General features: G+C 37.7%; 1 protein-coding gene across 2 annotated transcripts; it reads left to right on the top strand.

Annotated features, from left to right (window-relative positions):
• Nucleotides 1-10560: 10560 nt before the first annotated feature.
• On the top strand, nt 10561-12909 carry LOC105180080 (autophagy-related protein 18a-like). Of its 2 annotated transcripts, XM_011103733.2 has the most exons (4): nt 10564-11625; nt 12106-12271; nt 12395-12520; nt 12691-12909. In XM_011103733.2, the coding sequence occupies exons 1-3, from the start codon at nt 11317-11319 to the stop codon at nt 12469-12471; spliced, it is 552 nt and encodes a 183-aa protein (XP_011102035.1). In that variant the 5' UTR covers nt 10564-11316; the 3' UTR covers nt 12472-12520; nt 12691-12909. The 2 variants fall into 2 exon arrangements, with proteins under 2 accessions (XP_020547198.1, XP_011102035.1); XM_020691539.1 differs by lacking the exons at nt 12395-12520; nt 12691-12909 and adding an exon at nt 12347-12385 and having other exon boundaries at nt 10561-11625.
• The last annotated feature ends 9825 nt before the right edge of the window (nt 12910-22734 follow it).

The raw sequence follows: 22734 nt of genomic DNA, 5'->3' as shown, positions 1-22734 counted from the left end.
CGTGGAATGTATTTCTAAAATGCAATAGAAGATGCACGAATAGAAAATTCGACCAATTACATAAGGTGTTTGCAGTGTATGAGTCCTCTAAGAGTGTCAGCGACCAGTTGGATGATGATTTCGGTTTTGGCACTTTATCCATATCCAAAGATGCTGTAAGTACTCTAGTGCATTAAATTCTTTAACTATTTTTCCTATCAATTATCTTTAATTTTGGGCCATGTGCATAATTAAATGATACATTTCCAATAGGCAATTAATGAAAAAGGCCATGTGCGAATTAAGTGCTTGAGACCAAAAGTGCTACTTTTTTTAAGTTATGGAATCAAAGAAAAAATCACCTAACCAACGGACTAAAAGTGTAAGGCACTAATGGCCACGTGCTTCTGTTAAAATATCTTGGAGAATGAGGTGTAGAACCAAAATTGCCTATTTTTTTAAGAAGATAGGAGGCAAAAATGAGAATCTCATAACAAGGATTATAGCAATTCATTAGGGGATATTCAAGAAATAGTAGAAGGCTAAATGGTTAAAATTACAAAGAAGAACTATGCTTCACAAGAAGAATAAAAACCTACTCCCACAAGAGTGAATGATATTGTGAGCTATGTTTTTACACAAAAAACATAATGCACCTAGAAATCCCACATTCTCGAACTTTCTTGTTCTCATTGAAAGACGAATAGCCAAAATCAAGTAAAAAATAAAAAATTAAATGGGTGCGGTCACACACACAAATGTACATGCGCGCACAAAATATATGAAATACTCTTTAGTAGTCTCTTATTAAGTTACCTTCCATGGATACAGGCGGTTCCAATTCCATAGCTTTCCGAAAAAAAGATATCACTTTCTCTTGCGGCCATTATAAAAACAAAATAACTTAACAAATCAAAACCTTTTTACATGAAATCAATTGAACACTTGATTGCGAAACTAACCAATGAGAAAGGAAAAAGAAAACTAGAAACTAGCCAACAAAAATAAGGTTCTACGATTCTCGATCAGTTAAACATAAAATAAGAAAACATGGGACGGCCACTGTGTCTTGCTTGCAAATCAAGAAAGAACTCAATTGCGTGGCAAGGGGGAGGGGGTCTATATGCACCTCTTTGTGGTTCAGTTAAGAAGGCGTCAAAGGCATTGAGAAAAATGCAGGTAAAATTTTGTACCGAATTTCATTGAAATAAAATGAATTTGATGGAGCTTGCTATTTGTGTGCCGACAAAATAGAGAGAGGATTTGGGGGGAGAATGATGGTATGTATGGTGGAGAGTTTGGCCAACGTGGTCTTTTTAGGATTTTGAAATTTTTCATATGAAATGGAAAAGAGTCAAGAAAAGATAAAATTTTGACTAGGATTATGAGGAACTTATTACAATAAAAATCTTGAATAAAAGTCACCAATATTCATACGGTACCCCATCATTCTACCGAAACTATTACAATCTCCCCTAAGTTTTGTACAGTTTATAAATTGGGCCATTTCAAATAAGAATATTATCACTCTCAAGGAGATAGACATTACTAATAATCACAATTCATTAATGAGTATTTAGTTTTATTTTATTTTTTGTGGATAGAATAAATTGTGTGTTTTAATAATCTTAAAAGAAAGGAAAAACTATAGTCATTAACTTAGTCAATTTGAAATGAATATATTTAATTTGATTTTCTAATTTTCATTCTACTCTTAATTTTTCATTGCCATATTTGCATACATAATCATAAATAAAAATTCTTTAATTAGAATTATCAAATGCAATCTTGTCATGAATTTATATTTCCATTATAAGAAATGCAAGTACTTAAGACAAATTCTCTATGTTTGGCAAATTTGTTGAGTCATTGTTACTGAATTCTAGTAACTACATTGGATAGGAACAATATAAAGGTTCAAACAGATCGAGCTGCAGTTGATTAAATGATTCTCTTGTGCCCATCCCATCATTTTTCATTGAAAACAACAAATTCAACACCAAACTTGCAAACCAACAGGAAAAAAGCAAAAAGAAAAAAGAAAAATATCAAATTGGCACCACCAAATTCTGAAATTACAGTATAATCCTTAATAATAAATGTGAAGATTTTCTGAACAACATGTTGCATCAAGCATGACTCACATCCTACTTAATGGTTATTTCAATTTCCCTATTTTCTTGACAGATATGCATCTGTACAAATATTTGGAGTAATAGGGTCTCCTACATTTGTTCTCGCTCTCCTTTTTCTAAAATCCATCCCCTTCGAAGAAAGGAAAAAAAATTCCCATAGATTATAAAATGAAATTAATACTATCCCTTGTCACAATTGTAAATAGTTTTTCGAACAACATGACACAATCATTATTTACCTCCTAGTAAATTTGTTCTTTTCCCAATTAAAAAAAAGAAATAAATTGCAATCAAATATAAAAAGAAATTAATACATTCCCTTGTAATAAATATAAATAATTGCACAAGATGACACTGAGTCATGACTTATCTCCTCCTTAAATTGTTATTTCACATAGTCTTGTTTTCTTGCAAAGTATGTAACCACTCGAATATTTATTGTAATAATGTAGAATATATTTTTTTCATTTTTTTTAAATATTTCTAAAATCCCTCCTCTAGAAAAGCAAATAAATTGCCCCCAATTGTTGAATGAAGTTATAATATCAACCCTTGTAATAAATGTGAAAATTTTTCAATCAAGATTCCACATCACTCATGAGTCGCCTCCTATATAAATTGATCGTTACATATTTCTATTTTATTGACAGATATGCATCAACTCAAATGTATTAGATATCTTCCTCCCTTCTTTTTCTTAAATTCCTCCTCAGCGTCCCACCTAACAAATAAAGAAGAAATAAAAATAAAATTGTAACCACTAGAGAATGAAATGGTAATATTTCGAATCAGGTGCAACATTAATCATGACTCGCCGCATATATACTAGGTTGTCAATGGATAAGGTCTGGCCTTGCTCAAGTTCAATAAAAGAAAAAAACTAGACTCCCTATGCAGATTATTTGACCTATGCTTATCCATTAGAAAAAATAGATTTGGTTTTGATTGGATCACTACCCATAAATTCCTACAGGTCATATACACTAAAGTGGTATCAAATACTTATAATATATATCTACATGAGAATATGAAGTGATATATCATTTTGTTACAACATTTGAGGAGAGTAATTATTTACATGGGGTGATAGTACGACAGATGGATTGGGCAGAGAAGATGGTTTTTGCTGTAGCAGGCCGAGTTATTTTTTTGTTCTCATGATGGTATGCCTGATGATGGTACGAGATTCTGTCCTACTGATGCCGGTCCTAATTCATATTATTACAATGGTGGCCCCTACGATTATGTATCTGGGATGGCAGATCGATTTTATGATGTAGTGCATGCTGCCAACCATCCGTTATGCAATATAATTTCAATTTGCATCTAGTGTTGAGTTGGTGAATATCAAGATGGACAATCATATTTTTGAGTGATCATATGACCGAATATTCTAGTGGGCTAATAAAATATTGCCCTTCGGTCATAAATTGCCAAGAGATTACTACAGTACGAAAAAGTTGATAAAGGATTTGGGTTTACCCATTGAAACAATTGAGGAGTGTGAGAATGGCTGCATGTTGTACTAAAGGGACAATGAATGCTGGAAGTTTCGTGGAAACACTAGGTACATGCCGACGTGGGAGCGAGACACCGGCCACAAGAAGTCACTATATGTCGTTCTTAGGTACCTATCACTTACTCCCCGTTTGCAGAGGTTGTATGCCTCAAGAGCAACTACGGAGCACATGACGTGGCATGCCACACATCAGACTGAGGAGGGCTCCATGTGTCATCCTTTTGATATAGAGGCTTGAAGTATTTTAACAGGACGTATCCAGAATTTTCTGAAGAGTCGCTTAATGTTCGGCTAGGCCTTTCTACAAACAGGTTTGCATCGCATGGGCAGTACGGTCGTACATATTCATATTGGCTCCTTATACTTTACATCGTACAATTTTTCCCTAGGTCTGTGCATAAGTTTTGAGTACATGTTTATTATGATGGTGATCCTTGGCCCTTCTAATCCAAAGCGTTTGGTTGAAGAGCTGCTACAATTATGGTATGTGGGTGTTCGAACATACGACAATGCCATAGACAAGGAATTCATTATGTGGATTACCTACCAGCCTATGGGATGGCGTCTAGATGGAGTATCGCCAGTATTATAGGGTGTTTATTTTATATGGATGCTATACGGTTATTCCATCTGTAATACGGTAAGAAGGTGTGTTATTTTGACTACTACAGACAGTTTCTCCCTAAGGATCATCTCTACAAAAGGAAAAAGAAAAACTTAACAAAGAATCATGTGGAATATAAAGTTGCACGCTTGATTCTGACAGGAGAGAAGATCCACGATTGGGTTGCAAACATCAGTCTGGCAGTTGAATAGCCGTTGACACTCCCTTCCAGCTATGTTAGTGCCCACAAGTGGACGAAAAAAGTATTTCTGTGATCTTCCATACTGGGTAACGCATCTTATCGAACACAACGTTGATATCATGACATTGAGAAAAATGTGTTTGATAATATATTCAACACTGTGATGGACATAAAGGGAAAGACAAAATCTACTTATTGTTTCTGCTTTACGTTTAGAACGCATATCTAAGATACCATTTTTTAATTTTTCTTTATTTTGAGATTTATTAATAGAACACTATCGATTAAAATTGAATGCAAAAATCAAAGCATTGTCCTCAAATTTCGAACCTAAGATTATGTCATGGAAAAGCCACTTCCATCGGACTTGTGAAAGGAGTCCTTCTAAGAAACGTTTGACATTCGGTATTAAGGTATAAGAACAATCAGAAGGTTCGCAGCGTCATACCTGCTTCTCTCATCAGTGAGCTGGACAACATTGGCTCAATAATGCACCACATAAATCGAATTTATGCGACACCGAACTGGCATATTGGATATGCCCCGACGGAAGCATATTTTGAAGCCTAGTTGACTGAAGGGCGTATGTACATAAACATTGGGCTAAGATGCAATCCCCTATGGAGAAGCTCTAATACCCCAATGTTGATCTTTAGAGAAGATGTAAATTGACGTAATCCTTCAGGTCCCTCCTTCGAGCTATTCATCATAACGTCTAAATGAACTTGAAAAGTTTTTTCATGAGTTGATAAAACGGGTGGACCAATACGAGACAACGATTGAAGAATCTACGTCGTCGGGATTTAGATTTGGAGGCTTCGACCTCACGACCGAAAGGCAAGGGTGTCGGATGCCAAATGAAAATGAAGGATGAAGCAAAGTCAGCCGCTTCATGAGCTTTGAGCGCTCCTCTCGCCTTGATGGGAGTCAAAATTTACTTGAGATGTTTGCACTAAATTGCCCAAGGGCATTAAAAGAGGGAGTATCATGAACTCCCTTTTGCCCAAACCATAGCATTTGTTGAGCAAACATGATTACTATTCATATGCCCAAGTGTTGGACGCTTGCTCTCCAAGTGCATTTCTGCAAATGGTTTGCAGAAATAAAAAGGAATAGAATGCTAAGACAAGTAGTCTTAAAGTTAAGGAATGGCTAGGCCATTATTGCAAAAGCAATAAGACTAAATTAACTTAGCTAATAGGATTCATGATGAAATAGTATACGATTATGTAAGCCATCGCGATCAAGTCTTTTGGAGTCTATCACTGTCGAACCGCCTTCCTTTTCGCTTTACCCATGCCCATCTGGGCAACAGTAGTGCTCTGAGCGCTTCCAGTACTTGATTTTTTCTCAACATTCTTCTTCCAGCATCCGGCCCCTTTACCTTTCGCTTCTGAGGTACATGACTTGGTCAAGAACAAGGTGAAAGGTAAGTGCGAGCTCAAGTGTTTTAGATGTTAGAGCGTCTCAATCATTTGGAATGATAGAAAGACGATTATGCAAGTCTAAAATAAGAACATTGTTAAAAAAATTCTCCATAGTAGGAATTGAATTCCTATCTAGGGATAAGCTATCCAAGATTCAGTCATGATGGACTGATGAGGGGCTTAGATGTTTGACATCCCCTACGTCTTTGCTTTAAGCAGCATGTAATATTGTTCGGTGCACTGAACCCGATGTTGCTTATGTTTTTTTAGCATAACAATAGATATCGAGTGTGCACTGATGAGGCAACAGACAGATGTTGAGGAGCTATCTTTCATACCTGAGTAAGGACTAAAGAAGAGCTCTTGACACACATTAATAGAAAATATATTCTGGATGGCTATAGCGATAGTAGCTTCCGAGATCATATGAATAATATTTAATCTCGAAAAGAACATACATTCGAGATTAATGATAATGTGGTAATATTGGAAAAGTTCCAATTAGTATACCATAAGGAACCTTATCATGAAAAATTGAATGTATGGCAATTTTAAAGTTATAATTGGAAAACGTTAGGACCGAAAAAAGAAAACACGATTGTTGGGTATGCTACCCAGCATAGCCGCACTAGTAGTCACTTTAGAGGATGACAACTGGGCTACGCACAAGGCAAAAGGGCCCAAGGAAAAAATCTTAGACACCATCATCTGCTTTGAGTGATGATAGGAAGATGTAATGTGCGGTTGGACCGTAGGATATTGGCATAAACAAAAATTAGATCCATAAGACCTAGCCGATATCACAGATTGCTCATTATCAATTTAATCTGGAAATATGAGTTATTGGCTTTAAGATCAAGTGGGATATTGTTTGAATGGGTGACCAAAATCCAATTGGATTGGTGGTTTTGAGAATCATTGAAGCAATCTTTATTTAAGCAATATTTTTTTGATGAATATGTTAAGTAATCGTCTTCGGCACACGTATTTGTTGTGCTTACCAAATTACGTCAAGCACTGCTTTGACATCAGAATAGATGTCCACTAACCACTTTAACAACCATGCAACAATTGGACCCCAGATTGGGTTGTGGTCATGAAACCGATTGCCAAGGTTGGGTTTGAAATGTTCTAAGTCGAGGGCCTCGAGACTAGGCATCGAGAGTCCTACTGAGGCTTGCATTGAGAGTCTCATTGATTTGATGAGTGTCGTGTTTCACCAGCAACAAATGTGAGATGTTTATGCGATCACAATGGGTCGATTGGCTAGGTGTCGAATCGACTGAACTGACTCGTGGGTATCATTACAAGGAAGCCTTACAGGCTTGATCGATAATACTCGAATCTCCGGCTTCGATAGTATGAGAATAGTCCTCAGACTTGAGAATCACGACAGTCACGTGGATGCGATGACTGTATCTTTGATTTGTTTAAGAGGTGATCGTGTCTCAAACATGCTCATCATAAGGCTTGTCCAGTGCAGTCAAAGTATGTAGTGAGGACGGTGAGTTCCTTAGAAGAGGATCTATTTCCTATCAAAACGTGACAGAGGTATCTCCTATGCACTTGGAGATGCGTCTATGTTGTATAAAGTTGTGGCCACAGTCATTGATCGTATAGGAAAAAGACGTTACTATGTCGAGCAATTTGGCGTAACACAATCTCAAGTATTAATCATAGAAGCCTAGTCTACGATGGAACCAACACCCAAATCCATGCCCTAAACTAAGTTCCGAGAGATGGTAAATGGAAGGACCATAACTGTATGGACTTGAGAGCCTAAAAATTCACATCGATATTCGCCTAGTCTCTAGTGCCATCGACCGTTGCTAGACGGCCACCCATGGTGGCGGGGCTTTCTTGATCAAGGGTTGATCAAGAATTATTAATTAAATTGAATTTAGTTAATAATAGTGTTTGACACTAACCTATGTCTAGCTGAAAGGTAAACCTAAAAAGTCACACACAAATCACCGAGAAGGAGCGAGAATTAATTTAGAATTAATTCCATAAGTAATTGAATTACTTATAAAAAAGACGGATCCATTAGATGGATAAGTCCAAGAATAAATTAATATGATTAATTTATGATGGGCTTGCCTTTATTATTTAATAAGTTGGACTTATTAATTAATAAAGACTTATTGGACTTATATATATAATTGAGTTAAATAAATAATGAACTTAATTAAGTGGGCTTTAATTAAATTATATTTAATTAAAATTATTGGCCCTTGTAATTTAATTAATTAAAATTGGTTCTAGCCCCTCAATTAAGTTGGTGGAAATGATTAGAAAAGCAAATTATTTACTAACAAATTTACTTTTGGAAAGTGCCATGTTAGTCATCATTCATTTCGAATAAAGAATTTTATTATCTTGTGGATGGTTAAATGAACCTAGACATATTTTAACGCATCCATACAAGGTGTATATATGTGTATTAGTTATTTGGAATAACTAATGAAAAAAATACATAATACACAAAATAATTTCCTACACCTAACTCCACCTCTCGACTGACCCTCTTGTATACACACTTGGTGTTCTCCCTAATTTTTTCTAGAAAAGACGATTGAGTGATCCCAAATTTCGTTGGGTGTGGACGCAACTTTAGAGGGCTTCTACGTTGAAACCTTGCGTCACGGGTCAAACAAAGGAGAATCAAAATAAACCAAATCAAAAGGTAATTCTTAATCTATGATTTATGTATCTCTCATTTTTTATTCAATCATAGCCCCATTTATTTTATTGTTATATTTGCATAACTACATCGAACGCCCGGAAATTCCAAAGGTCCCAGCAACTGCTGATTCCCACTGACTTCGGTATAGTGGGGTCAGATGAGGCGGGGGCCAAAAGTTCACAGGCCCTGGCCTGACAATGGGATGCACGACTACCCCGACCCCCACCAGCAGCACTACTTCCCCCACAGGCCCAGAGGCAATACATCAGCTTCCGGGATCCAAGGTACATCACACCATATTTTTATTCAATTAATTTATAATTTTTCTTTATTTTTTATCGACTTTAAAATTGCATTATTATTTTCAAGTCTGATTACGATTTTCACACGACAATCAATGTTGCTGTCAAAAGGCATTATCCGCATCCTTGGGCCAACATCTCGTAGATCCCACAGGAGCACCACTTATTTGGTTCCAAAAGCTGAAGGTAACTATGATATTATTTTATTTTATATTAAATTTATATTTTTTAATCAAATAATTAATCTTTTTTTATCTGGGTAATTTTGCATATGCCGTACTGGCGGGACTGCAACGACGAGATCATGCTCGAATTCGTCAAGTCATAAGCCGGGAAGTTCTTGCAAAAATGGTTTGCTAATGCTCGGAACCAGTTGGCTCGCCCGTTGTAGCTGACCAAGGAGATCTGGCGCTAGCTCCTAGACTTCTGGGTGAACCTAGAATTCCAGGCATAGTCGGCTACGAACAAATTCAATCGGGCAACAAACACAGAAGCAGCAATGACCGTCTACTGGAAGGGTCGTCATTTGTTGGGCGCACAAGCACAAGATGGTAAGTATTTTAACCTATATTAATAATTTCATTTCATTTTTTAGAGTTCTAATCATTTTTTAAAATAATTTTTAAATAGGAGACACAACTCATACTCCCCATCAATCAAATGGAGGTGTTCAAGAAGGTGTACAAGAAGAACGAGGAGGACTAGTTGAACAGTTTGAGGGAAGAGGAGGTCACGATAAGTAATTGACTTAATTAACTTTTAAAATTCTAAATTATTTTTTTAATCTAATTGTTTAACATGTTCGCAAGAGATTTTATTGAGGATGATGGAGGAACGCCACAGACAGCAAAACAACAATGAAGACCCCCCATTGTCCTCTCAAGGCTCCATGGCCCCCGAATGAGTAGTAAGTCTGGATATCAGCAGTTGGTGGTCGGAAGAGGGCCGAGTCTTTGGTCTCGGCTCCGAGACCCACCACACGCTTGCTTGACCATCACAGCTCCATCGCCCTCGCCACCACAGCGGCAGCGCCCCACCTGGATAATTGGGTGCACATTCTCGACCGCTACATCAGTAGCATCGATCCAAACTAGCCCGATTGTCTACCTCTCCAGCCTCCAACTGATCATCCAGCACCTGATGGGGTTGACGATTAAGAGCAACAAGCAACCGTGGATGACCAGGATTCAAATTAGGATTTTTTTTATAATTTTGGAAAAAAAATAATTATAATACAATATTTGTATTTTTTTAATGAATTTATTATTATTCTTATATTATGCATTTCTTATATGATATTGCACAATTTAATAAAAAACATTTATTTAATTTTACCAAATAAATATTAAAATATATTAAAATTTTTAAATTAAATAAATAAAGTATTAAAATAAAAAAATAAATACTAAAATTAAAAAAGAAATAAAATTAATTATAATAAATATTGAAATTTATTAAAAAAAATAACAATTTTTGTTACTGCATTTGTAACGACTTTTCTAATACCCATACACTAAATAAATTTGTCACGTCATTACAAACATTGTGCCGAAAACAGTTACAATAATTCAGTGTATCCATTCCAACAACCGTTACCAAATCAGTCTCAAAAGCCGTTACAAAAAGTTTTACAAAAGTCAACCCAAAGGACAAGCACAACTATACCAAAAACTATTATAATGGCCGTTCCAAATACAAAAAATTAATCCGTTACAAAAGTAGTTACAAATTTATTTTTTTAATTTTGGCTATATTTGTAAAAGCCATAATTGACCATTATGGTCGTTACAAAAGTCGTGAAAATTTGTAACGGCTTTGGTACTATCACAAATAATTTGTAATGCTCATTTGAGCTGCGATAGGCTGAACCGTTACCAAAGTCGTTCCAAATAAAAAAAAGTTGTTACAAATTAATAAAAAAATTGTTCCAAAATCTGTTTAAATAAAATGATTTTTTGTAGTGTGTGTCCGACGCCTGTCGGGCACTGTACAAAATAAATAATTCTTTCCGACCCGTCAGCCCCTCGCCTCCATCCCTCCCCCTCTTCCATTTTCTCCTCCGCAATGGTGTCATCGTCAACCACCGCCGGCCCCACTATCTGAAATCCGAGAAACCCTAACGCCACCCCCCCACCATCCATCCTGCACCTTTCTTTCAACCAGGAAAGCACAGCTTTGCTGTCGACACCACCGATGGCTTCATGATATTCAACACCGATCCTTTTGTACAAACCATTCACCAAGACTTTCTCCCAGAATCACCAAGGTGGTGGCATTGGTATCGTGCTGAGGATCTTCGGCACCAACAAATTCGCCGTAGTGGGCAAAGGGGCCACTCCAAGACTCAGCCGCAACAAAATCATGATCTGGGATGATTCTGTGGGACAGTTCACTGGAGAGCTCTTTTACCGTTCCGAGTGAAGAGCGTTCGCCTAAGGCAGGAACGCATTGTTGCGGTTACGATGCAGAAGATATCTGTTCACGATCTTATGGACCTGCGTTTGCTGCATCAGATAGAAACGGAGCCCAATCCGAAGGGGTTGTGCGAAATTTCGCTGTCGGGGCGGATGGTTCTGGTTTGCTTAGGACGGGATAAGGGGGAAGTAAGGGTGTTGCAGGACGAGGTGAGTTGGATTAGGGTGATAAAGGCCAGCGACTTGGACGTTACGTGTGTTGCTTTGTCGAACAACGGGAGGCTGCTGGCAGCCGCGAGTACTAAGGGCACATTGAATAGGTTGTTTGACACATTGTCCGGAATGCTGCTTCAGGAGGTGCATTTCCCTTTACCGTTTAATGTTTATGCTATATTTGATGTGTGCAATACAACGTAAACACTGCATAAATATTACCTTTTATATGAATATTAATTAATAACGGCCGCGGCAATTATTTTTTAATGTTAAATTTTGTTGTTTATATAGACAACAACAAATTATTAGATGTATGATGTGTGAGCTTATAACATATTTTAATAAGATTAGTCAAACAACCTCTTCACGCCGCCTAATGTTCTTCCCACGCTTTTGTGCTTATTCCGGGAAACAACAGATTTGCGAGTTAACATAATTTCTTGGAACGAATTGTCGTTTCTTGATATTATATTTGTGGTTGGAGCCGTGTAATTAGCACTCAAAGCATTGGCACTTAAACTATCTCAATCTGCTCTCGACCTCTGCAGTCTGATTAGCTCTTTCTTATGATGATTTCTTGTTATTCTCCTGCCTCTAAATATGTTCATTGTTCCAATGTAGATGAGAAGGGGTTCTGCATTTGAAAGAACAGAGATTCACAGCCTCTTTTTCTGCTTTGATGCTGAGTGGCTGGCTGTTACAAGCAATAAAGGAACCGTTGATATTCTCAGCTTAAAGGACGCAAAACGAAATAATATGTCTCTTCCGAGTCTTTCCTACAACAAAGGTAGTTTGTTTTGAATATGCTCGATACTCTTTTATGCAGTTTTTAGTGCAAAAGCTTGTGAAATGATGAAGGCAGCTTTAAGCAATGTACTGCTCTAGTATGAAGTAGTTACAACCAATGCAGGTATTCTGCGGAAGTATTTCATTCCCGAGTGGCCGACGGCTCGTTTCATGTACCAAAAGATATACAACATATCGTGACATTTGGATACCAAAACAACATAGTTCTCATTGTCGGCACGAATGGAAGGTATGTATTTGAGAGAGTTTGACTAAGCTTACTTATAAATCTTGCAAATGTAGGTAAAAAGATAAAAAGTTGTGCATATGTTGACAAACTTGTGTTTATACAGATTCTACTGCAAGTTTGGTAAAAAGATAAAAAGTTGTGCATATGTTGACAAACTTGTGTTTATACAGATTCTACAGATGGAAGTTTGATCCAATTGTAGGTGGGGAGATGAATGCCACAACTTCCTTCAGCCAGAACTCATGAGTATACTTTAGATAGATTTTGCAGGAAATTCATTGGATTGTGAATGTATTAGTTTGGCAAAAAACTGCAAATAGTTACAGATACACACTCTGGAAGTATAAAATACAGTTCTTTGTTTTGTGTATATACGAGTTTTCAATGCAGATAGTCCTTTCGAGCTTGACTATATTATATTAGAAGAAATATACCTTTTTCTTATAGGCATATTAAGGGTGTTAATGAGCCAAGCTCAAATTAAGCTGGGTAAAAAATTCGAGCTCGAGCTTGATCATCTCAAATTTTTTATGCTCCAGCTTGAACTCGAACCGTACAAACAAACTTTTTTAACTAATAATTAACATGAAAATTAATATAAGAATTATTTCAGAATATTTATTAATTATTATTAAATTACAAAATGCCAATTATTACATCTAATACTTATGAATTAACAAAATCAATTGATAACCACAAAAAAAGGGTAATAAATATGATTATGCTCAAGTAGTGGACACATGATGTAACCATTTTTGGAGGAAAATTTATCGCAAAAAATATGATTATTTTTCAAATCGTGTAGTTTTGTACAAAATAGCATTGAGATCGAGTTTTATTGATCAATTTGAATAGTCTCTCAGGGTCTATAATTGCCTCAAAAGGTCCAATATATATACATTATTGGACCTTTTGAAAAACATTCAAGAAAATCTTATGAAAATTGGACATTTTTGCTTTTAAGATGTAAAATAGATATTGGGCATTCTAGAAATGTATTTCGCAATTGATGTACCAAAAAATAAGCTTTAAATTTATTGAATTTTTTTCGCCTTTTTTAGTTAAGATGAAAATAGGTTTAGATCATAAATTGAAGGCGATAGGGAAAACGCTGGCAAACCTATTGCAGAGTGTGCGAATCATCGAGGAGAGGATGGTCTCAGTTTCTTGGATGTGTCTGAAACTACACTTGGCGAAAATAGTACTGACCATGGAATCAACGATAATGGCGTCTCTACTGCTTTACCAGCGCGGCTGGAGGATGAGATTCGTTCCTCCTTCAATATGGCAGAAATTTTTAATTTAGCGCACAAGATTGTTGATGATGGAGATGTTATTTCTCTTGGCGGCGTTGGAAACTGTAAGACAGAAGTGGGAAGCGCAGTTTGGCCCTCTCCGTCCACTCTGTGTTTTCCTAACAGAAGGGAGCCTGCTGGTGTGAGTTTTTCGACGGGCACGACAGAATTCCGCCGTCTTCGACAATCAGCCAGATTTGGGTTCTGGAATTTCGCTTGAACCTGTTCTCGTGATTGTTGCACCGAAGGAGATCACCTACGCGACTTCTGCTGCGTCATCTCCTGTTCTGCCTGCTGCATCACAGAAAGGTGCTGCTTCTGTTCCGCCGGTGTCTGGTACACTGCGGATGGATTCTACTTCTGTTGCATTGGGAACTGGGTCTATTGCTGTTGTTGGCCCATCGCCGGCTGTTCTGAATGCTGTTACAGAGTTGGTTGCAGTAGCAACGAATTCGGTTGCTGCTGGTAGTGTTGTTACAACGCCCATTGCTGCGATGCCGCCACCCCTAGCTGCAATTCATGTGACGACTACGATGTCGATTGGGATTTTTGTTGGTAATATTCCTCTTCATTCTAGTTTAAGCTTTCCTAATTCTATTGATAAAATCACTGATGCATTTCATAATTCGACCTGTAAAACCTTGGACTATGTTCCTCCGTAGGCAAAATGGAGAAATTATTATTTATCCGACGTTGGAAACTATTTGAAATGGATCTAGGCGTTGGATCTCTAAGGCCGTTGGATATTATTTGGGTAAACATCCATATTTTCACAACCTTAAAGATTACGTTAAATCTTTATTGTCTATGTTGATTGATGTTACGGCAACGACGAATGTTTCTTGTTCTTCTGATTTAAGACGACCGTGGCGATGGAGGAAATCATTGAGGGGGGGTCCGTGGCTGTTCCAAGGATAATCCATTGTGTTGCAGAAGTGGGTACTGGCATGGTATTGAGAAAGTTGAAACACACATAGGTCCTGGTGTGGGTCGATTTCGTCATTTGCCAGTGGAACTGTGGACTAATGAGGGACTGAGTATGGTGGCAAGTGGAATAGGGAAGCCGCTATATTCTGCATGTGTTATGATCGATGTCACGTCTAAATTTCCTAAGCACCTCGTTATTATGTCACCTACCGAGAAAGGGGGGAAAGCCACATCGAAGGTTGACATTGAATATGACTGGTTGCCACCAAAATGCACCACTTTCATGATTTTGGGACATGCAACGAAGGATTGTGCGATGAGCAAGCTTACGAAACCCCCAGTTTCGATCTATGTGCAGCGAGCTCGGCAACCTGCCGTCTCGGTAGTTGAACCGGTGGTTGAGGGGGAGGCCTTTAAGTGTATGGAAGCCCCTATACGGAGCAGTCGAGAGGAGAAAGTTAAAGAAGTTGTTCTGTATAATGCTTTTGATGCTCTCACTCTGCTTGAGACTGATGTAGATAATATCACCGGGGTCCTAATAGATGCAGCCCCTCCACTAGCAATCCATGCTGATTTTAGCCTTTTGGAATATTTGAGGCCCGAACAGGAGAGACCACCAACTCGCTGTTGTTGAGCTAGTAGAGGAGTTCAGGCTACACTTCATTGATCTCCAAGAGACGCGGGGCCAATAACCTAATGCGTTGGAAGTGGTTTGTTGATTATGCGAGTGCTAGGAAAAGAATTTGGCTTACATGGGATGATAATTTACTTCATGTAAATATTATGGACATCGGTATCCAATTTATACATTGTCATGTTCATGCGAGAAATGTACATGTTGTTTATGCTGTCACGGTCATATATGGTGCCAACGATGTGGGTACTCGGAGAGATCTTTGGCAGGCACTCACCTTACTTGTAGGGCAGTGTATTAAGGAGATGTGATTGTGGGTGGTGACTTTAATGTTGTTCGTAACTCTAGTGAGGTGTGTGGCTACTCTAGGGAACATTGATTAGCTAGTGATGAGTTTAATGATTGTATAATGAGTACTGGCTTGCTTCCTCTACCAAAGCAAGGAGAATGGTTTACCTGGCACAACTATGGTACTGATGCCTGTAGCTTGTGGAAGTGGTTGGATAGAATCCTGGTAAATGACACGTGGATAAAACGACGGCCGCAGTCTACATATATCAGCCTCCCACCTCGCACATCTGATCACTCACCCCTTATTCCCAAAGGGGATGTACAACACCAATTTCGAGGTATGTTTCGCTTTGATAGTTATCTTGCCCTCTCCTCCCAGTTCATACCTAGTGTGCAGAATATTTGGCTAAGTGCAGTTTCAGACACACCGAAGAAACCGAGATCATCCTCTCCTCGATGATCAGCTTCACCGGCGTCCTCCCCATCGCCTTCAAGATCACCATGTAGGAGAGTCGTAGTGTGTGTTTGTGAAGATGTGGTAGTGTGTGTGAGAGAAAAGAGAGTGTTTGGAGAGTCCATAATTTTAAATTTTAGACAATTTACCCCTCAACAACTTTAAAATGAGCAGTTTAGTCCATTCTTAATTATTTTGCATTGTAATGCATATTTTTGTACATACTCCACCAGAATGGTATCAGAGCCTAGGTTTACTGAAAAAATATATGATAATATTATATTTTGATATTATTTATCCAGTAATGGAGTAGATTCTTTTGAGAGAAAATAGAACCGAACCAAAGTTCGAGTTACACTAAAAATAGAGAATATTTCCAGATTCTGAAAATACAAAGAAGAAAATTTCTCATGGAAATTCTTGACAAGTGTTACAACAGTCGCACGACGATTGATCCGAAACTTCTCACGATAGAAGAACAAGAATAACTGAGAAATTTTGAAGTCCGACAAGTACTACCAGGAAATGCAGTGAGGCATCTACACTCTACTGAAGTCCATGGTAGAACCCCAGCCAATAGAAGAGAAACGGGTAAATTCCTACATAATTACAGTTCTAAAAATTATGATTAAAGAAACTGACTGGAAATAACTCAAGTCGGACACATCGAAGATCTCCCAAGATCTAAGGGAGATACAAAAGATAGTTCAAGAATATGGACATAGATTAATCCATATACCTATAAAAATAGAGTCCTTGAGCTACAAGGTGGACGAGGTCCTTAAGATCCTTCCCGATCTACACAAGGATCTTATAGATCTGAAAGCAGACATTGCAGATCAAAAGACAAACTAAAGGGAAAACCCTGAGACATCTAAATCTAGACAAGAGCGAATCAAGGATGCCGTTGGACAATACCTCTTTTACACCAGAAGGGGAAGGCCACGGAGATTCCAAAGTCAAAGTCTAGAGAAGATCTGATTATCGCATTCAGATCTATAAAATAATGGAAGTAGCAAGAGCAGATCTATCAGATCTATAAAGAATTGGCGAATCCTTTTCCCAACTCGAGATTGTGCATTAGTCAATATCCAAACAAATGAAATCACTCTAGCACTACCACCGCCGGAGGAAAGTACATCTTCTAATGATCCTCCACCAGATCAACCGATGAGAGAGAGTGCGGATTTCCACACTAATGCCACTCCAACATTTGTAGGAAACAGGCTAAAGCAAAATTCAGGAAGAAATCCAAAGAGAGTGCTTGAAAATGCACAATGGGCAAGGACCATGCTCATCCCTTGCATCCATATGGCGCTATACTGAACCTGGATATTATCGATTTTCGAAATAATGAGAAATTGATAGAAGAATGGGTTGCAACCATCAAGGTAGTAGCCTCTACCCTAGAGCTCGACAAGAAAAACTTTATAAAGCTTGTGGAGTTGAGCTTGGACGAATCTGTAAAGATCGGATGGGACAATACCCTAGAAGATACAAAAGCAAGTATCCTTGCCGAAATTCAAAGGGTGCGATAGTTGACCGGCTAGGAAGACTCATCAAGATACCCTTCATCGGAGATGGGTATTTCGAAGGAAGTAGAGCAAAAAAGGCTAGAGAATATGCACAAGCTTTCTTCAGCCTTGAACAAAGAAGTATTTGCGCAATGGTTGAATATATCTATTTACTTTGCAAGTATTTCTTCCAGAGTGGAGTAGCAATAGAAGTAGCAGCTCCAATGTTCTTTGCAAAGATATGCAGTCCATGGAGGAAAAATATTGATCCAGTCATACAAAGCACCTGAAGGACACCTAGATTCAGTGGCGCAAAGAATATCTTTCCTTAAAGACAAACTGAAGGGTTGGTGTTATCAAGCATCCATCCAGAAGAACATGAAAACACTAAGAGGTAAAATCAAACGAACGCCTCTTTGTTGTAACAATGATTTTTCAACTATTATAGGAGAAGCAAGCGAGCCAAGGAAAAGGAGGAAGCAAAATAGTGACTCCTACCCCAGGAGTTCTAGAAGAACCTTTTCCCAACGAAGATCATGGTGGTCCAAGTCAAAAGCCAGAACATGAAAATCTTGACAGAAAACAAGACCGACAAGGGCTTCATCCCAAGGATCTACACGAACAGATGCAAGATCCACCGGAAGAACCCATACAAGAAGAACTTTCATGTGGGCCCATACCCGAGCCAATGAAAGTTTCTAAGACTGCAATTGCTGGACCTGTTGAGCATTAAAAACTATATATCTCTTGACTGCCTGCAGAATTATGGTGAATTACGAAAATTTGAAGGCACGGATGACATCTTTGATGCAGTCTATTGTGGCGATCTGGTAACCATTTATCAATTTGAAACCCTTCTATCAGACGAAAGTGTTTGTGAGGAAAAAATAGAGACTAATTCGTATGGATCTTCAACCGAATCAGAAAATTACAACGAGGGAGATAGGCTTCAAACTTCCAAAAGTATGCCAGGATTCTTCTCCAGGATGACAGTGTCCAAGAATCATGAAACAAGATTCCAACCTTAGCCCATATGATGGTTTTAGGATTGGAGGAATTGGAAAAGTCCTAAACCAGATAGGACTGAACCAAAGGAAGAATCACATAATCTACAAAGTAAGTTTAGGTGAGTTTGCTATACTAATGGAACTTACTGAAAATGTGATGGAACTGCAACTAATTCCTAAAGAAGAAATTCTTGAAAAATTAAGTAAGTTTAGAGAAGAAGTAGCTTTTACTATGAAATTGATCCACATAGAAACTATTCAAGTAGTAATAAAAGCAACTTTTAAAGAGGGAATTGATTCATAAATACATTTATCTATAATGAATAGAAGAATCAATAATCTAAGAGATGGTTGTTTCGGAACAATAATAGGTAATCTGTAGGTAGAAAAATTGATTTTTGACATTCATCCTAGGATTGCTACAACCCAGCAGACCAAGATTTTAGTAGAGTTTTAACCCTTCATCAAGATTTTAAGAGAAAAGATCTGATGAAAGAAGGTAACAGACCATATTCTATAACTTATGGAATAGCTTATGCCATTTCCAATACACTTCATTCAGATTTGCTTCATAGGAAAGAGTATATTGAGAGTCCTAGAATTTTCAAGGAATTCGCCAAGATAATGACACCAGATCTTATTAGGATACCTAGAATAGGTGGTGTTGATATCATCATAAAAGATCATCCAGTTTTAGATAGAACACTTATCTCTAGAATTGAGTTTAGTAGTCGGATGTCCTTTTCGGAAGAAAGGATTACAGGCTACAAAGGAAAGGAGAAAGAGTTATTAAAATCTCTAACTCCTTAAGAGATTAGGGTAGATAACGTAAAACTTAGATGCTCTGAAGGATGGAAAGAAATACAAGTTATATTTGACATCACTAAGAAGGAAAATTTTTTCCCTTGTGATGACTTATACCATTTACAGCAACCTTTTGCTGGAAAAATATGAAGGCATGTTAGAAATAGCAGGCCATGAAATTTTAGTTGCAGGTGTTGCTGGACGAGAAAACGAGAGTACGACTTTGGGGTTAAGTTTCCTTGAAAATCATAAACCATGGGGAAGAAAAGGTAGCGGAACGGAATTCAGTCTTGTTGTTGTTACCATAAGGATTGAATGACGAGTCCCTTTTCTATATACATATCTTTTATGATCAATATCAGATAGAGTATTTTTCAACTTATATTCATTTAGGATCAGGAATTTGCACCACAAAACATGGAGTTTTCCCTAAGGAAGAGAGGGAAACCTTACCTCTTATTGCTGGAAGGGGTTTTTCTCAAAAAATGCTGATACTTAATAATGGAATATGAGAAGCTAAGATCATGATTGGAGGAGCATTTGGATCACCCTAGTTTAGGGTTAAAATACCTCCTATTTACTTTCATGATACAAGTGCCAATATCTTGCTGGGTAACAATTTTATTCAAATATTTGCAAAATATATGAAGGATAATCAAAGAAATCTTTTAATCTTTACTACTAACTGTGGTAGTGAGATACAGGTGTTGCAAAGAGAAAAGGCATTTAACAACATAATGCCAAAAAAATTTCGCAGCAAATGTGGTGATTTTGATGCCAGATTAACTCATCAAAAAATGCAGGATAAGAGAAAATTTTGTAAAATATTTGAATTTTTAGGAATTCTTATTGCGAAACAAAAAAGGTTCGTGAGCTAATATAGGTTTGCAGTAACTTGCCAAAACTTGCTATACCACAGGATGGGGTTGAATTGATAGTCTGCATAGATGCCAATGACTATAGATGGGCAGCAGTGCTCATGAAGAAAACAACTATAGGAGAAGAACCTTGTAAGATACATAGGATGGTTGTTCTCAGAACAACAAGCCATAGTTTGGCATGTTACCGAGAAAGAATTCTCTGAGGTTTGGAAGGTTTTTAAGAAATGGCCTTTATTTTTACTTGCTAAAGAATTTACTTTAAAATTCGAGAATACTATTATCAAATCTTTCTTAAAATATAAATTAGAATTGAAAATAGAGAACACTCGTATTATCAGTTGAAAAGCTGAATGCCAATATCATTGTTATAATATTGTCATTATAAAATCTCATGAAAATGTTCTTGCAGATTTCCTGACAAGAGATGGAGGCATCTGAAGCGAACTCCATCATGTTGAAACTCAGGAAGCTCTGGGAAAATCTCGAGGAGCTTGACAGGAAGTTCGGACAGCTAGCGGTGAATGACCAAGTTGTCGAAAAAATTCAAAGAGCTGATCCAGATATTGTCCTGGTCGCAATATGGAGTACCTTATTAGCATCCACCTTGTTGTGGAACGACTTACCATAACCAATTCGGAAGGCATCACCTACAGGGATGATGTCGAAAAAATTCAAAGAGCTGATCCAGATATTGTCCTGGTCGCAATATGGAGTACCTTATTAGCATCCACCTTGTTGTGGAACGACTTACCATAACCAATTCGGAAGGCATCACCTACAGGGATGACTCACGATTTGAGGGAGCATGACCCAAAATATGCCTTTAGAGTACAGGGCTCTGAACTTGTAGCGTCGGATTCGATTACCGATTGCACAAGGCCACGATCAGACTCTGATGAAACGACAGTAATTGAATCACAGGAAATGCAAACTCCTGGAGGTTCAACTCAACCCAGCACATCTGGGGTTAAAGAGGCAGAGATCAGCTTTAGTCACAGGCACCTCACCTCTAAGGTTAATACTAACGAATAGATATCTTCTTCTACTTGGCAAGAATATTAGTGCATGTGGAAAAAATTAATTTCTCGCAAAGGAGTAAACCCAAGCAAGACCATTATCGAAACATCTTGAAAACATAACAAAGTCTGGATGTTAGAGGGGCCTAAACCAGAAGATGTCCTAGAATGATATGATTTCAAAACTTTCGGAATGGATTAGTGGGGCGGTCTTTCAGTCGTGGCAAAACAATCCCCACCTGAAAAGAGGCAATGTTCTGGAGATAAAATTCGTATCAGTCGCTCCAGAAATGGCAGGAAAGGGGTCTCATCCAGCATTTCATTTCATAAAAGTGTAGAGGCCAGACATGGTGGCTTTGAACAAGATCAAAGCTGCCTCAGGAGAAGCTCCCCTGGTATTGGCCTTTACTAAAGACAGTATCTCTATCAGAAGAGCTTGGGGATTATGGGTCTGTCTCACGGAGATGGACAAAGTTAAGTATCCGTTCAAAATTTTCTCAAATAAAGTTAATGGATCGTTCCTGCTAAATTCCATGACAGGAAAATGCACCAAGTACGCAATAATCTTATTTGAAAAGAAGAGGAGGTTAATCTGGCAAATTAAGCTGCCAACGATTGAAGCAACAAAGATGACGATGTGCAACAGGTTACATGTTGGGCAGTGGCATAATCATTTATGCCCTTGCTGTGAAAAACAAGACCCTATTTAGTTCGGGACAAAAATTTAGGTGACAAAATAAACCCAAATCAGACCAAGATAAGGGAAAAAGAAAAATTATTACAAAAAGAAGTAAAAATTAAAAAGTATAGAAAAGCAAGGGTAAGGCTGTCGGTAGAAAACGACAAAGGCCAAGAGTCAGCAAAGTAGGAAAACCAGTTGGAAATCACGTGACAAAAAAGCCATTATGACCAACAGATGGAAAGGACGAGGCAATAATGAATGCAGTGATGCCAAGATGATGAATTCGCTGACGTTATCACAAAACAAGTTTGGAGTCCGAATTTGAAGTCTGCGAACGTCTATAAATAAAGATGCAATGAAACAGATGGGGATCATCAGAAAAACTTCACTTACTCTTCAAAACATTAGAGTTCTAGAGTCTTTCAATAATTTGTAGTGTTCTAATTTTTTAGTTTGTGGGGGTTTCCCCAACAAGTTAAGTCCTCTATAATATGAGAAGCTAACCAGTTGTCTCCTCTAATAGAGGATTAATATCTATGTAATATTCTCTATATTTCTTCAATAAACATAACACTTCTGTTCAACTTATTTATCTAAAATTCTATTAAGTCCCTGTATTAGAGTCTCTTTTACGCTCTAAGGTAGGAAATGAAATAGGATTGTGCTGTTGGTTGCTGAAGAAGCCAAGTGCCTGTGAACCATCTATTGC

This window comes from Sesamum indicum, unplaced genomic scaffold, assembly GCF_000512975.1.
Source record: "Sesamum indicum cultivar Zhongzhi No. 13 unplaced genomic scaffold, S_indicum_v1.0 scaffold00312, whole genome shotgun sequence".
NCBI lineage: Eukaryota > Viridiplantae > Streptophyta > Magnoliopsida > Lamiales > Pedaliaceae > Sesamum > Sesamum indicum.
This window is presented reverse-complemented; position numbering and strand designations above follow the sequence as displayed.